Source organism: Myotis yumanensis, unplaced genomic scaffold, assembly GCF_028538775.1.
Source record: "Myotis yumanensis isolate MYYU_CA2020_CCGP unplaced genomic scaffold, mMyoYum1.0.hap1 SCAF_4, whole genome shotgun sequence".
Taxonomy (NCBI): domain Eukaryota; kingdom Metazoa; phylum Chordata; class Mammalia; order Chiroptera; family Vespertilionidae; genus Myotis; species Myotis yumanensis.
In genome coordinates this window covers 110866056-110881034 of record NW_027223755.1, presented here as the reverse complement: position 1 = coordinate 110881034, position 14979 = coordinate 110866056, and the positions used below count along the sequence as shown (strand labels likewise).

The window sequence follows — 14979 nt, the reverse complement described above, 5'->3', positions numbered from 1 at the left end:
GCGGGAATGTGGAGACCACATAGAGGCTGGTAGGAAGGGCGGAGGCATGAAAGGGCTGGATGGGCTTCCACAGACAGCAGCTGAAGCTTTGGAAAGGTACCTCAGCTGTGGGGGGGTTTGCCACTGAGAGCTTTGGGATCTAATCCCCAAGCTGGTACCCCCAGCAGAGAGCTCCAGAACTGAGAAAGATGCTCACATCACATCTGGCTGTGAAAAGTAGCAGGGTTGCTATCTGCCAGGAAAGATGACTGGAAATGCAGGCACCCTCTTAAAGGACCTACACACAAAATTCCGTGTGCAAACACTCACCGGGTGCTCTGGCGGAGGGAGGGCAGACTGGACTGTAGCTATGTGAGCAGAAGCCAGGGTTGGGGCCTTTGGGATTAGAAGGCAGACACCCTGGTTTCCTGGGCTGAGTCATTCTCTCACGCTGTGGAGGTTATCTTTCTCAGGCAGACATTTGCTATCCAGGCGGTTTTGCTTGGGAAGACAGTTGACCCACCCTATTGGAAAGCACCTTGCCCCACGGTGTGGAGTTTCTGAGACCCATTAAGAGACTGAGAATAACAATTAGCCTCCAGGTAGAAGCAGTTTTCCCACTCTGTTGGAAAAACTCTTGTCACATGTGTGGACGATGGCCTGAGGGGTACTCAAGACTGAATCCAATCAGTCTGCAGGCAGAGGCAATCTCTGGAGGATTTGAGTCTTTGTCTGATCTAATTAGTCAGAAACAGCATTTGACACTATCCTGCACTAAAGATTGAGAGGCGTGGCAGATCTACCTAATACATAGTCACAAACCCAAACAGGCAGCCAAAATGAGGAGACAAAACAACAGCCCCCAAATGAGAGAACAGAGAATTCTCCAGAAGAAGAGATAAATGAAATGGAGATAAGAAATTTATCTATATACTAGTAGAGTTCAGATAATGATGGTAAAGATGCTCAACAGTATGAGAAAAGATATCCTATCTAATAATAGACAAACATGGTAATTAACCATACCTCCGCTACGCTTCCCATTGGCTAATCAGGGTGATATGCAAATTAACTGCCAACAAAGATGGCGGTTGGCAGCCAGGCAGCTGAAGCGAACAGGAGGCTTGGTTGCTCCAGTGATGGAGGAAGCCAAGGTTCCCCGCCTGCTGCAGCCAGGCTCTGAGCTCCAGTCTATGCAACAATGTTGCAATTATAGAAGCTAAACAAACCCCAGAAACCTGCTTTCAGCCAGCCGGTCTTGGAGCTGGAGCCGCAACAAAGTTTCAATTGCAGAAGGTAAATAAATCCCAGAATAAAAAAAAAAAGAAAAGAAAAAAAGGAGAGACTGGGAGCTTCAGTTGCAGGCTTGGCCTGCCTGAAAAGAGCCCTCAGCCCCTCATCCAGGCTGGCCAGGCACCCCAATGGGGACCCCCACCCTGAAGGGGGTGCGATCAGCCTGAAAACAGCCATCAGCCCCTCATCCAGGCTGGCCAGGCACCCAGTGGGGACCCCCACCCTGAAGGGGGTGCAGGCAGCCTGAAAACAGCCATCAGCCCCTCATTCAGGCTGGCCAGGCACCCCAGTGGGGACCCCCACCCTGATCCGGGACATCATTCAGGGCAAACCAGCCGACCCCCACCCGTGCACCAGGCCTCTATCCTATATAGTAAAAGGGTAATATGCAAACTGACCCTAACAGCAGAAAGACTGGGAATGACTGGTCACTATGACACACCCTGACCACCAGGAGGCAGATGCTCAATGCAAGAGCTGCCCTCTGGTGGTCTGTGAGCTCCCACATGGAGGAGCTCTGCTCAGCCACAATCCAGGCTGATGGCTGCCAGTACAGCGGTGGTGGTGGGAGCCTCTCCCACCTCCTCAGCAGCGCTAAGGATGTCCGACTGCAGCTTAGGTCTGCTCCCCGCTGGCAAGTGGACATCCCCCGAGGGCTGCCGGGCTGCCAGAGGGATGTCTGACTGCTAGCTTAGGCCCAACCCCCCGGGGAGCAGACCTAAGCCAGCAGGTGGTCATCCCCGGAGGGGTCCCAGACTGCGAGAGGGCACAGGCTGGGCTGAGAGACCACCCCCCTCCCCCCAATGCACAAATTTTTGTGCACCGGGCCTCTAGTAGTAACTATAAAAACGGAAATAAAGAATGACACAGCACAAGTAAAGAACACATTGGAAGGATACACAGCAGATTGGGGGAAGCTGAGGATAGGATCAGTGATTTAGAAGATAGGGTAGAAAAACAACTTGTCTTAGAAGAAGAAATAAAAGACATTTAAATTGGAAAGAAGGAAGTAAAACTCTCATTATTCGCAGATGACATGATATTGTACGTAGAAAACCCTAAAGACTCCATCAAAAAACTGCTAGATTGAATAGATGAATTCAGAAATGTAGCAGGATACAAAATTAACACCCCAGAATCCATAACATTTTTATATACCAATAATGAACTCTCAGAAAGAGAAACTAAGAAAATAATCTCCTTTACCATTGCAACAAAAAAATTCACTACTTAGGAATAAACTTAACCAAGGAGGTATAAGACCTGTACTCTGAAAACTACAAGATGTTAAAAAAAGAGATGGAGGAAGATACAAACAAGTGGAAGAAAATACCATGTTCATGGATTGGTAGAATCAACATCATTAAAATGTCCATACTACCCAAAGCAATCTACAGACTCAATTCAGTCCCCATTAAAATACCAATGGCATATTTCACAGACCTACAACAAACACTCCAAAAATTTATATGGAACTCAAGAAGACCCCGAATAGCTGCAAGAATCTTGAGAAAGAAGAACAAAGTTGCAGGAATCACAATATCAGATATCAAGTTATACTACAAAGCTACTGTGCTCAAAATAGCCTGGTACTGGCACAAGAACAGCCAGATAGATCAATGGAACAGAAGAGAGAACCCAGAAATTGATCCAAGACAGTGTGCTCTATTAATATTTGACAAAGGAGGCATGAGCATACAATGATGCAGAGACAGTCTCTTCACTAAATGGAGTTTGGAAAATTGGACAGGTCCATGCAAAAAAATGAAACTAGACCACCAACTTATACCCTACACAAAAATAAACTCAAAATGAATAAAAGACTTAAATGTAAGATATGAAACCATAAAAGTCCTACAAGAAACCATAGGCACCAAAATCTCAGACATTTCTCATAGCAATATGTTTACCGATACACCTCCTAGGACAATGGAAACTAAGGAGAAAATAAACAAATGGGACTACATCGAAATAACAAGCTTCTGCACAGCAAAAGGACTCATCAACAAAATAACAAGAGAGGCCACTACATGGGAGAACATATTAGCCAATGATACATCCAATAACGAGTTAATCTCCAAAATATATAGGGAACTCATACCACTGAACAAAAGGAAGATAAACAATCCAATTAAAAAATGGGCAAAGGACCTAAATAGATACTTCTTCAAAGTGGAATGCAGAAAGCCAAGAGACATATGAAAAAATGCTCCAAGTCACTAATCATCTCAGAGATGCAAATCAAAATGACAATGAGATATCACCTAACACTTGTGAGAATGGTTACCATCAACAAACTACAAGTATTGGCGAGGTTGTGGATAAAAGGGAACCCTAGTGCACTGCTGGTGGGAATGTAGACTGGTGCAGCCATTACGGAAAACAGTATGGCGTTTCCTCAAAAAATTAAAAGTGGAACTCCCATTTGATCCAGTAATCCCAATTCCGGTAATATATCCTAAGAAACCTGAAACACCAATCAGAAAGGACATATGCACCCCTATGTTCATAGCAGCACAATTTACAATAGCTAAGATTTGGAAACAGCCTAAGTGCCCATCAGCAGATGAGTGGATTAAAAACCTGTGGCACATCTACACAATGGAATACTATGCTGCTGTAAAAAAGAAAGAACTCTTACCATTTGCAACAGCATGGATTGACCTGGAGAGCATTATGCTAAGTGAAATAAACCAGTCAGAGAAAGATAAGTATCACATGACCTCACTCATATGTGGAATCTAATGAACCAAATAAGCTGATGAACAAAAATAGATCCAGAGACATAGAAGCATGAACAGACTGTTGAACCTCAGAGGGATGGTAGGGGAGGGTGGTTGAGAAGAGATCAACCAGTGAACTTGTATGCGTATATGTTTAACCCGTGGACACAGATAATGGGATAGTGATGGTTTGGGGGCGGACAGGAGTGGGCTGGGAGAGGTTAACAGGGGGAAAAAAGGGACCTATGTAATACTTTCAGTAATAAAGATTAAGAAAAAAGAAAGAAAGAAAAAATAGTAAAAACAACTTGTCTTGCCCTGGCTGGGTGGCTCATTTGGTTGGGAATATTGACCCATACACCAAAAGGTTCTATTCCCGGTCAGGGCACATTCCTAATTTGTGGGTTTGATTCCCTGGTCCGGTCATCTAGAGGAGGCAACTGATCAATGTTTCTCTCTTACATCTCTTTCTCTCACTCTCAAAATCTATGGAAAAATAAAATTAAACTTTAAATTTAAAAACGTGTCTTTCCAGATTACTGTTTTCTCTAGTCAGCAGTTTTTGTGAGCCACATCGTGTTTCGTCTCTGACCCCCCACCTCATTTTTTAACATTTCTGTGGGCGGGAGATTTATTGGTCAAACAATATTAGATTTGGTTAAACTCTCCTATGGCCTTAGTAGGAAAATGGGAGGGGGAGTTTGTTATATGCACTCCACAGGTAATATTTTTTCCTGAAACGGGTCTTACCAGGAGCACCAAGTTGCCCGCATCTTACCAGTCCCTGTATAACAAATGTATTGTGCCTCATGGCATTTCCAGAAAGTGCCAGTGCAGGGCAGAGTTCCTGCTGTCTCTTAGCCCGGTGGCTTTCAGACTGGCTCCCAGGGCCGAGGCGGAAGTGGCTCCGGAGCTGTTGACTGTACAGAAAGGCCCTTGGGGTGCCCAGATCGCACTCCAGCTGGCTCCCGGATCGTTGTGCACTGTCTATGAGTTCCACTTCATGTAACGTGTGAGGTCCCTGCACTAGACCAGCCATGATTTGAGAGCCAGAAAACCAGTTCTGATTGGAGTTGTTATTTCCACGAAGCTTCTGGAGGCTTGGCGTGAGCTGTGCCTTCTTTCCAGGATTCGCTGTTTCCCCTTAACGCCTCAGTCTGTTTTCCAAAGGCATTCCTGTGATTTTGAGTGTTTCTTTAGGATCCTTAGAAATAATAGGCCCCACCAATTGTATATAAATTGACACGAGTATGAATCTACTTTCTTAATGCAAATTAACTGATATCACAAGGACCACTCTTTTTCTCTTTTGTCTTAAAAATAAATCATACTACAACTATTTTTTCTTACTATTTTAGTTTCATAAAGGCTTCTTTTTCATATTTGGTGTTTCTGCTTCATATTGTTGGCTAGTGCTGTGGCCTGTTTCTGTTGGTCTGCCATCTTTTTAACCTGATAAACATGTGTATGGTTACTCCTTCCATCTCCTTCCTATTTTGACATAAATTTTTCACATTCATCTTTTCTTAGTCATTTTTTCCTTCTCTTTCCTTCCCCTCTCATTCTTTTCCCTTTCCATCTTTTTTTTTTTAAAAGATATTTTTATTGATTTTAGAGAGGAAGCGAGAGGGAGAGAGAGATAAAACATCAATGATGTGAGAATCATTGTTTGGCTGCCTCTTGCATGCCCCTACTGGGGATCGAGCCCGCAACCCAGGCATGTGCCCTTGACCGGAATCGAACCTGGGACCCTTCAGTCTGCAGGCGGACACTATCCACTGAGCCAAACCAGCTAGGGCCTCCCTTTCATCTTTTATTCCTCTCCATGCCCCACTCCTTTTGGGTTGTTATTTGCAACCTCAAAGACAAATGATGCTACCTGGAGGTATTTCCTTATTTTACTAATATTGTTTTTTGACCATGATATAAATCATATAAAATATTATATATATTTTAATCACATAATCATATAAAACTAAACATTTTGTAAGTTCAAAGAGCTGTTGGTGCTGAGTCTCCACGGCCGCTCTGTGTGTGTATGTGTATGGGCAGTGCTTACCTTGTGTTGACTCTTCCATGTTGTCCTTTCTTTTCCAGGTTGCTCGGAAGAGGCTCAATGTTTGTGTTTTCCCCAGATCAGTTTCAGAGACTGCTTAGAATTAACCCTGACTGGAAAACCCATAGACTTCTCGACTTAGGTGCTGGAGATGGAGAAGTCACAAAAATCATGAGCCCGCATTTTGAAGAAATTTATGCCACTGAGCTGTCTGAAACGATGATATGGCAGCTTCAGAAGAAGAAATACAGGTATGACTTTTAGACATGATTTGGGCTAGTTTTCTTGATTTTAGGTGTATTTCTTCTTGACAGCATATTATTTAAAGGATATGAATCAGAAACAATTTTCCATGATTAGGATCTAAAAAGAACAACTTTCCACATTACAGTGAAGTGGACTTGAGAGAGAAGTCCTCTTTCCTTGGCAGAGTTGGGACTACTGGGCGGGAGAGAGCAGGTGGGAGCCAGTCTGGAGAGAGATCAGATGTAGGGGCTCATTCCCTGGTTAGAATTTGGCATTCTGAAATATTTTAGTGAAAAAAAAATTTATTGTAAAAATATATAACGTAGAATTTACTGTTCTATTCATTCCTAAGTGTATAGTTCAGTGGTGTTACGCACATTCACATTGTTGTGTAACCATCCAGAGCCTTTACATTTCCTCAAGCCGGCTCATGCCCATTAAACACTCCTTCTCCCCATCCCTTGGCAACCACTATTCTACTTTCTGTCTCTAGAAATTTGACTATTCTAGGTACCTCAAATAAAAGGAATCCTGCCGTATTTGTTCTTTTGTGACTGGCTTATTTCACTTAAAATAGTACCTTCAGAGTTCATCCATGTTGTAGCGGGTGTCAGAAATCTCTCCTTTTGCATCCCTTCATCTGTCATGGCCACTTGGGCTGTTCCTACCTTTTAGCTGTTATGAGTAATGCTGCTGTGAACCTGGGTGTACACATACCTGTTAGAGTCCCTACTTTCACTTCTTTTGTGTATATACCCAGTGGAATTGTTGGGTCATATGGTAATTCTGTGTTTAACTTTTTTAAGAAAGACATGTTTTTACTGATTTTTACAGAGAGGAAGGAAGAGGGAGAGGGAGGGAGGGAGGGAGGGAGGGGGAGAGAGAGAGAGAGAGAGAGAGAGAGAGAGAGAGAGAGAGAGAGAGAGAGAGAAACATCCATGTAAGAGAGAAACATCGATCGGTTGCCTCCTGCATGCGCCCCAACCAACCTGGGATTGAGCCTGCAACCTCAGCATGTGCCCTGACTAGGAATCAAACCGTGATCTCCTGGTTCATCGGTCAATGCTCAACCACTGAGCAACACCGGCTGCTGTTTAACTTTCTAAGGAAATTTTTCCCATAGCAGCTACACCATTTTATAGCAGTGTACAAGAGTTTCAGTTTCTCTACATCTTGGCCAATACTTAATTTCTTTCTTTCCCTCCCTTCCTTCCTTCTTTCCTCCCTCCCTCCCTCCCTCCCTCCCTTCCTTCCTTCCTTCCTTCCTTCCTTCCTCCCTTACTTCTCCCCTTCCTTCCTCCCTCCCTCCCACCCTTCCTTCCTTCCTTCCTTCCTTCCTTCCTTCCTTCCTTCCTTCCTTCCTTCCTTCCATAGCCATCCTAATGAGTATGAAGTGTCAAATCTTGGTTTTGAGACCATCCATTGCTTGAGAGACTTAGGAAGAAGGCTCTTCTTTGCTCAGTATGGGTTCTGTTGAGTGGGAGAAAAGGGGGCTGAGTTTAGAATGGGGAGGTGGGAAGTGGGGGGAACCTAAGAGAAGCTGGGCTTCGCCTTAGAAAGGAGAAAGAATTACATACTCACTTTTCTATCCACCTAAGTTTCTGCTTATACAGTGTGTCAGCGTAGCTCCTGGAGCAGGACAAAACAGCTCCTAGAACACTGGCAAACACAGAGATATTTAGCCTAGGAGACCACGTAGGAAAGGGTGGAAGGGAAGTTACTGCAAACAGATATCTAGTGGGATTTTTCATGGAGGGAGGGAGCACGTGTGTGTATGATCCGGCACAACTGGGCCTTAGAAGTTGAATTAGAGGTCAGGGAGATTGACCTTCCTCCCAGCTCCAGCATCCAAGTCCTTGTCATCCTCAGTATTTAAAAAGCGGTAGGGATGTCACAGGACTGACTTGTAAGACCTCCCTTAGCTCCAGCTATTTGTCTCCGATAAATCCTCCTGGGTCTATTAATTAAACCATATTCCTTCAGTTAGAAATTAATTTACCATTTCAAATGTCTGACCTTTGTTATAACAGTAGCTTAAGTCATGCTGAATTCCTAATCTGACTCTCTGTCCACTTTTAAAAAAATCTGTGTTTTGAAAGTGAGTGTGGGAAGCAAAGTGAGTTTTCGCCAAGCAACCCTCAAGATATGTTTAGAATTTTCTAGGTTATCTCTGCTATATCTGCTCAGCATTATGAAAGACTTGGTCACCAGACTCCTTTTTCTTAAATCCTCACCCGTGGCCATGTTCATTGATCCTTAGAGAAAGACTGAGAGAGAAACATCGATTGGTTGCTTCCCGCACATGCTCCAACAGGGGATTGGACCTATGTATGTGCCCTGACCGGGAGTTGAACCTGCAACCTTTGGTGTATGGGACGACACTCCAACCAACTGAGCCACCTGGCGAGGGCTGGGGATCCTTTTCCTGTCTGTTCTAACAGGCAGCGCCTACCACATTCTGATTGCTATAACCAAGTAGGAGTGAAGAAGATATAAGATGCCGTGATGGTGTGGCTGAAAAAGACTCTTGATATAAGATCTCCCCCTTTCGATGGATAAACATTGTAAAGCACTAGGAGTGTTGTTTGAGAAAAAGAGGACAGGGGAGAGGGAGAGATTGAGGGCTGTGGTAGTGTGTGGACTGTGCTCTGCGTGAGTCACGGCTTTAATGGGGTGTCCTGTGCTTTCTCTTCTGTAAAGGTATTTAGACGTGAAAATCTTAAAGTATGACGTAGTATCTCTCTTCTGGGAACAGATATGCTGAATAGGTCATAGTTTGAAAATGGGAATTATCTGTACCACCCCCAGCCTTTCTTAAAATTAGGAGGGGGTGAAGACCTGGGTGGGGGTAGTAACTGGGACGAAGGGATAAGGGGGGAATGGGAGACATCTGTAATACTAGCAACAATAAAAAACATTTTTTTTTTTTTAAATAGGAGGGACACTAGGAATAGGAACCATAAATATGTATTTTATGATTAAATACCAGTGAATGTAGAAAGTAGGACTCTTTCTTCATTAACTGATGTTCAAGGATTTGGTGCTTTAGTTTTATAATCATTTTTATCATCATGTTGTCATACTTATTAAATATATGATTAGCTCTTGAAAAGAAAATTTTATATGTTTTGAGATTTGGAAATAGGTGAAATGCTAAATTAAAAAAAAAATATGGTAGCTATTTTTCTCTTGCCCTGGCCCTTTTATTTCTGCAAATATAGGTTATAAATGAAGATTTTGAATTCACTTTGAATTAGAAGACAAAGTTAGAGCCTTTACTGGCATCTCAGTTATTTTTAAAGGTGTCTGTAAGGGAGTTTTGTATCAATCCAGTTCTTTCTGATTTTTCCAGAGTGCTCGGTATAAATGAATGGCAGAATACAGGGTTCCAGTATGATGTCATCAGCTGCTTGAATTTGCTGGACCGCTGTGATCAGCCCCTGACTTTGTTAAAAGATATCAGAAGTGTCTTGGAGCCAACTAGAGGCAGGGTCATCCTTGCCCTGGTCTTGCCCTTCCATCCCTATGTGGAAAACGGTGAGTGTGGTCAGGCCGTTCTTCCCCAGCATAGGTGGTTATTGGTGCTTATGATTCTGTTTCTTGGAATGGCCTGGGAAATACCTCCTTGGTGAATGTTCATCTCGATGTGGATTTTTTGTTTTGTTGTTAATCCTCACTCGAGAATATTTTTTCCCATTGATTTTTAGAGAGAGAGGAAGGGAGGGAGTCGGGAGTGGGGGAGAGAAACATCTATGGGAGAGAGATACATTGACCGGTTGCCTCCTGCATGTGCCCCAGCCGGGGCCAGGTGTCGAACCTACAACCCAAGTACATGCCCTTGACTGGGAATTGAACCCATGACCCTTTGGTGCATGGGCCCGGTGATCTAACCACCGGCCAGGGATTGATGTGGCTGTCATAGAACTCTAGTCCCTTTGCAGTGGTAATAATTAGTGCTCAGTCAGGTCTCCCCACTCCAGAGAGGAAGCCTACTGTGGGCCCATATTTTCTGCTTTTAAATGGAGCTTGCACCATATAGTAGCTTATAAGCTGAGTCAAGCTATAAAGCATGCCTTTGAATCTACCCGTATATACTTGCAGAATGTTGTAGCTATTTTGTATTTTAAATTTCTTGTCCTAGACTCTAAAAATGATAAATGCTGTCACCTGTTTTTCCCTTTTTGTGTTCCAGCTTATATCATTCCTTTGTGTAACGTTTGGTTTTTCCATTGTGTGGTCTGCTCTTCAGCACTGTTGAAGGGAGAGTAGATGAGAAGAAGTGGTTTGGTTCTGTTCGTTCAGATGCGCTGTGGCTAGTGGCTGCAGTTCACACTGACTCAGTTTCAGCTAGTGTGGTTTGCGTTTCAGGTCATGTTGAAAGTTATGACTTTAAGACTCTCTTTTGCATTTTTGTAAGTTAATGTACAGTAATATAAAATTATCTGTATACTGGCCTAAGTGACCTTTATGACTGGTTGACCAAACGACCCGTTGACCGGTCAATATGACGTGCACGGACCACCAGGGGGCAGACTCTCAGGCAGGAGCTGCCCCCTGGTGGTCAGTGCGCTCCCACAGTCAACCTCCCGCGGCTGGCCAACCTCCCGTGGTCCCTCCCCCGGCCAGCCGGCCCTGATAGCTGGCCAGGCCGAGGACCCCACCTGTGCACGAATTCATGCACCGGGCCTCTAGTTTATTATATAAGTAATACATGTTAATATTTTTAAATCTTTAGGTTTTTTTTTTAAAAAATTTTACTGCCTAGCTCAGCCGGGTTAAAACCTCTAAGAGCTTGCAGACATTTTAAAGATTATTTCCCCCTTCAGGTTCGACTCTGTTCATATTCAATGCTTGTCTTAACATTTACCAAATGGTTTTAGATTTGTGTTGATGATAGACAAAATGGAGGGTGGGAAAGAGAACAGACAGATGTTCCCTCCCCCATGTTTATTTTTACATACCTGTTGTTGAACCGTTTGTCATGGTAAAGAAAAAGCCGCTGTAGGCGTGAGTGCCCCTGTATCATACACGTATGCTGTACAGTGAGTGTCCTCGGGGTGACTCTGCCGCAGTCACGGTCATCAGGTGTAAGCCTGGCTTCCTGGGTCCTGTTGGGCAACCACTTGACAGAACTTGAGTGCAACTTCCTGGCATAGGGGAGGTGGAAGCACAGGGGAAGAAATACCAGTTTGACCATGATTTTTACTTCCTTGTGCTTCCGACACTAAATGTTGAGAGGAAGTCACATTGGACAAGAGGGCGGTTTCCAGTAAGGACCAAAACAAGCCAAACCGGCCAGGGCTGGTCAGTTCTTTATGTTCTGTAGTAATACAAAGTTTTCTAATCTGTGTGTGTGTGTGTGTGTGTGTGTGTGTGATATTTTAAATAGGAATTTTTCTTCTATCATATTTTTTATTTTTAAACTTTCTCCAGCTTTATTGAGGTATAGTTGACAAATAAAAATTGTATATATTTCACAGACAACAGTGTGGTGATGGCCAGAGGGAGGGCGGGTGAGGGCTGGGTGGAGGTGGGCAAAGGTGGAGGGAAATGAGGACATTTGTAATATTGTCAACAATAAAAATAAAGTTTAAAAATTATATATGAGGTACACAATGTAATGATTTAATATATGTATATTGTGTAAGTGATTATCCACCTCCTCGTATGTGTGAATAAGAACACTTAGGACCCACTCTCTTAGCAAGTCTCATATATACTATGCAGTATTATTAACTACTAGAGGCCTAGTGCACAAATTTGTGCATGGGTGGGGCCCAGCCGGCCGGCCCCGATGGGGGCCCATCAGGCTGGGCCGGCTGGGGGGAGAAGCCGCAGGTGGTTGGCTGGCCGGCCCCGCCCCTGATTGGGGTGTTGGGGGCCGATTGGGGGCCGGGCCGGCTGTGGGGTGGGGGCGCCGATTGGGGCCCGTATCGGGCTGGTTGGCCAGCCGCAGTGCACGTCATAGTGACTGGTTGCTCCGGTTGTTCCAGTCGCTTGGCTTTTATATATATAGACTAGAGGCCTAGTGCACGAAATTCATGCATGGGGAGGGGTGTCCCTCAGCCCAGCCTGCACCCTCTCCAATCTGGGACCCCTCGGGGGATTCTGACTGCCGGTTTAGGCCTGATCCCTCTCACAGTCTGGGACCACTGGCTCCTAACTGCTCTCCTGCCTGCCTGCCTGATTGCCCCTAACTGCTTCTGCCTGCCAGCCTGATCACCCCCTAATCGCTCCCCTGCTGGCCTGATCGCCCCCAACTGCCCTCCTCTGCCAGCCCGATGGCCCCCGACTGCCCTACCCTGCCGGCCCGATTGCCCCCAACTGCCCTCCCCTGCTGGCCCGATGGCCCCCAACTGCCCTCCACTGCTGGCCTGATGGCTCCCAACTGCCCTCCCCTGCCAGCCTAATCACCCCAAACTGCCCTCCTCTGCCAGCCTGATTGCCCCCAACTGCCCTCCCCTGCCGGCCGATGGCCCCCAACTGCCCTCCTCTACCGGCCTGATGGCCCCAATTGCTCTCCCCTGCCGGCCCTATGGCCCCCAACTGCCCTCCCCTGCCGGCCTGATGGCCCCCAACGGCCCTCCTCTGCCAGCCTGATCGCCCCCACCTGCCCTCCTCTGCTGGCCCGATGGCCCCCAACTGCCCTCCTCTGCCGGCCCGATGGCCCCCAACTGCCCTCCCCTGCCGGCCCGATGGCTCCCAACTGCCCTCCCCTGCCAGCCCGATGGCCCCCAACTGCCCTCCCCTGCCGGCCCGATGGCCCCCAACTGCCCTCCTCTGCCGGCCCGATGGCCCCCAATTGCTCTCCTCTGCCGGCCCGATGGCCCCCAACTGCCCTCCCCTGCCGGCCCGATGGCCCCCAACTGCCCTCCTCTGCCGGCCCGATGGCCCCCAACTGCCCTCCTCTGCTGGCCCGATAGCCCCCAATTGCTCTCCTCTGCCGGCCCGATGGCCCCCAACTGCCCTCCCCTGCCGGCCCGATGGCCCCCAACTGCCCCCCTCTGCCGGCCCGATGGCCCCCAACTGCCCTCCTCTGCTGGCCCGATGGCCCCCAACTGCCCTCCCCTGCTGGCCCGATGGCCCCCAATTGCTCTCCCCTGCCGCAACCCGCCTCCTCTGCTGGGACCCGCCTCCACCGCATGAGGCGGCCGAATGCCTTGACTGGCCTCCTCTGTGCCAGGTGGAGCCATGGGACCCCCAGGCCTTACTGTGCGGAGCAGCCGCTGGCCCCGCCTTTCTGTGCATGCGGCCATCTTTGTGGTGGCCATCTTGTGGCAGCCATCTTGTGACGACATCACGACCTAGGCTTTTATTAGTATAGATAGTCACTGTACACCAGATCTCCAAGACCTAGTCATCACCTGGCAGTTTGACTAGCATCTCCCCACTTTTCTCACACCCCAGCACCTGCCAACTGTTGTCCTCTCTGGTCTAGGAGTTTGGCTCATTTAGTTCCCATGCATGAATGAGATCATACAGCATCTGTCCACTTCACTGAGCACCAGTGGACATTTTTGTCTTGATTTTGACTTTAATGAAATGTTTCTACTTTAAATATGATACTATCTTTTGCCTTGAGGTTGCTGTTGTTTGCCTTGAGCTACATATTTTTTAAGTCCTGTTTTATTAAGAGTTTAAAAAATCGGGAATCACTATTGAATATTTCACTGGTGTTTTCAACATTGATGGAGGTGTGGTTATCCTGCCTTTTCTCCTTTGAATTCATAAACTAAAAGCACTTTTCTTATATATATCCAGCCTTGCAGTTCTGGGTTTAGACTGGATCATCTTGCGCATCACTGGATTGTTTTTTTAAAATTCTAAGTAAAATATGAGCGTTAATGCTGGTGAATGATGGTTGGCCTGTGTTTATTTGGTGGATGTTATCTGTGTCATGTTTTGGTGTCAGTGTTCTGCTGGCTTTGTAAAAACTGATTTGGAAGGTTTTTATGCTCTCGGACAGTTTAAGTGGCACATGGTTATCTGTTCTTGGGAAGTTCAGTAGTTGTCTCCGGTGACAGCAGCGAGGCCTGTGTTTTTTGAAAGGTAGCCTTTGGCAGCTTTCTCACTTTTTTCCATGCTGATTGTTCTAGTTAAATTAGACACATTTCGTCTGAAAGCTCCCATCTGTCTAAATAGAACAAGCAAGACTGATAGGGTGTTTCCTGGGAAGAACTTGGGCTTTGAGGGCCAGCCTATGTTAGAAACGTGGGTAGCCCTTACTACCTGGGCCTCTCATCTGTAAAATGGGCTAATACTTACCTGGAGGTATGTTGTGAGGATTAAATCATCTGATGTGTGACCATTTTGGACTGGCATTTGCCACGCCAGATTTATGTTATCCCATCCTATTGTTACTTCATTTTTATTTGTGGCTTTATTGATCATATATGTTCACAGTTCTTCCATTTGAAATATTTGTCAATGTCCTTTAGATCTGCCTGTCAAGCGCCTTTAACAATAATGATCATAACCTGATGTCTTTATTCTGCTTTCTGATTTCAGCTCAGAGGTTGCACTTGGCATGGGTTTATGTGACTTGCTCCACAGAGACTCAAGTGCATTCCTATTGGCCGGAGGTGCAGTTCTCCTCTTACACAGCAGGGGGAGTGGGCTCATTCTGAAAACCCACCACCAGCTTTCCGTATGTGGTTTAAGTGCCCTGTAGGGTGTGTAGAC

General features: G+C 46.0%; 1 protein-coding gene across 2 annotated transcripts in view; it reads left to right on the top strand.

The window, feature by feature from the left end:
- The window catches only part of METTL9 (methyltransferase 9, His-X-His N1(pi)-histidine), a 47492-nt gene that overhangs the window by 17429 nt on the left and 15084 nt on the right, over positions 1-14979 (top strand). For both annotated transcript variants that reach the window (XM_070413691.1, XM_070413690.1), the window contains exons 3-4: positions 6093-6302; positions 9650-9834. In XM_070413691.1, coding sequence (XP_070269792.1) covers positions 6093-6302; positions 9650-9834 — 395 coding nt within the window. The remainder of the gene's footprint in view (positions 1-6092; positions 6303-9649; positions 9835-14979) is intronic.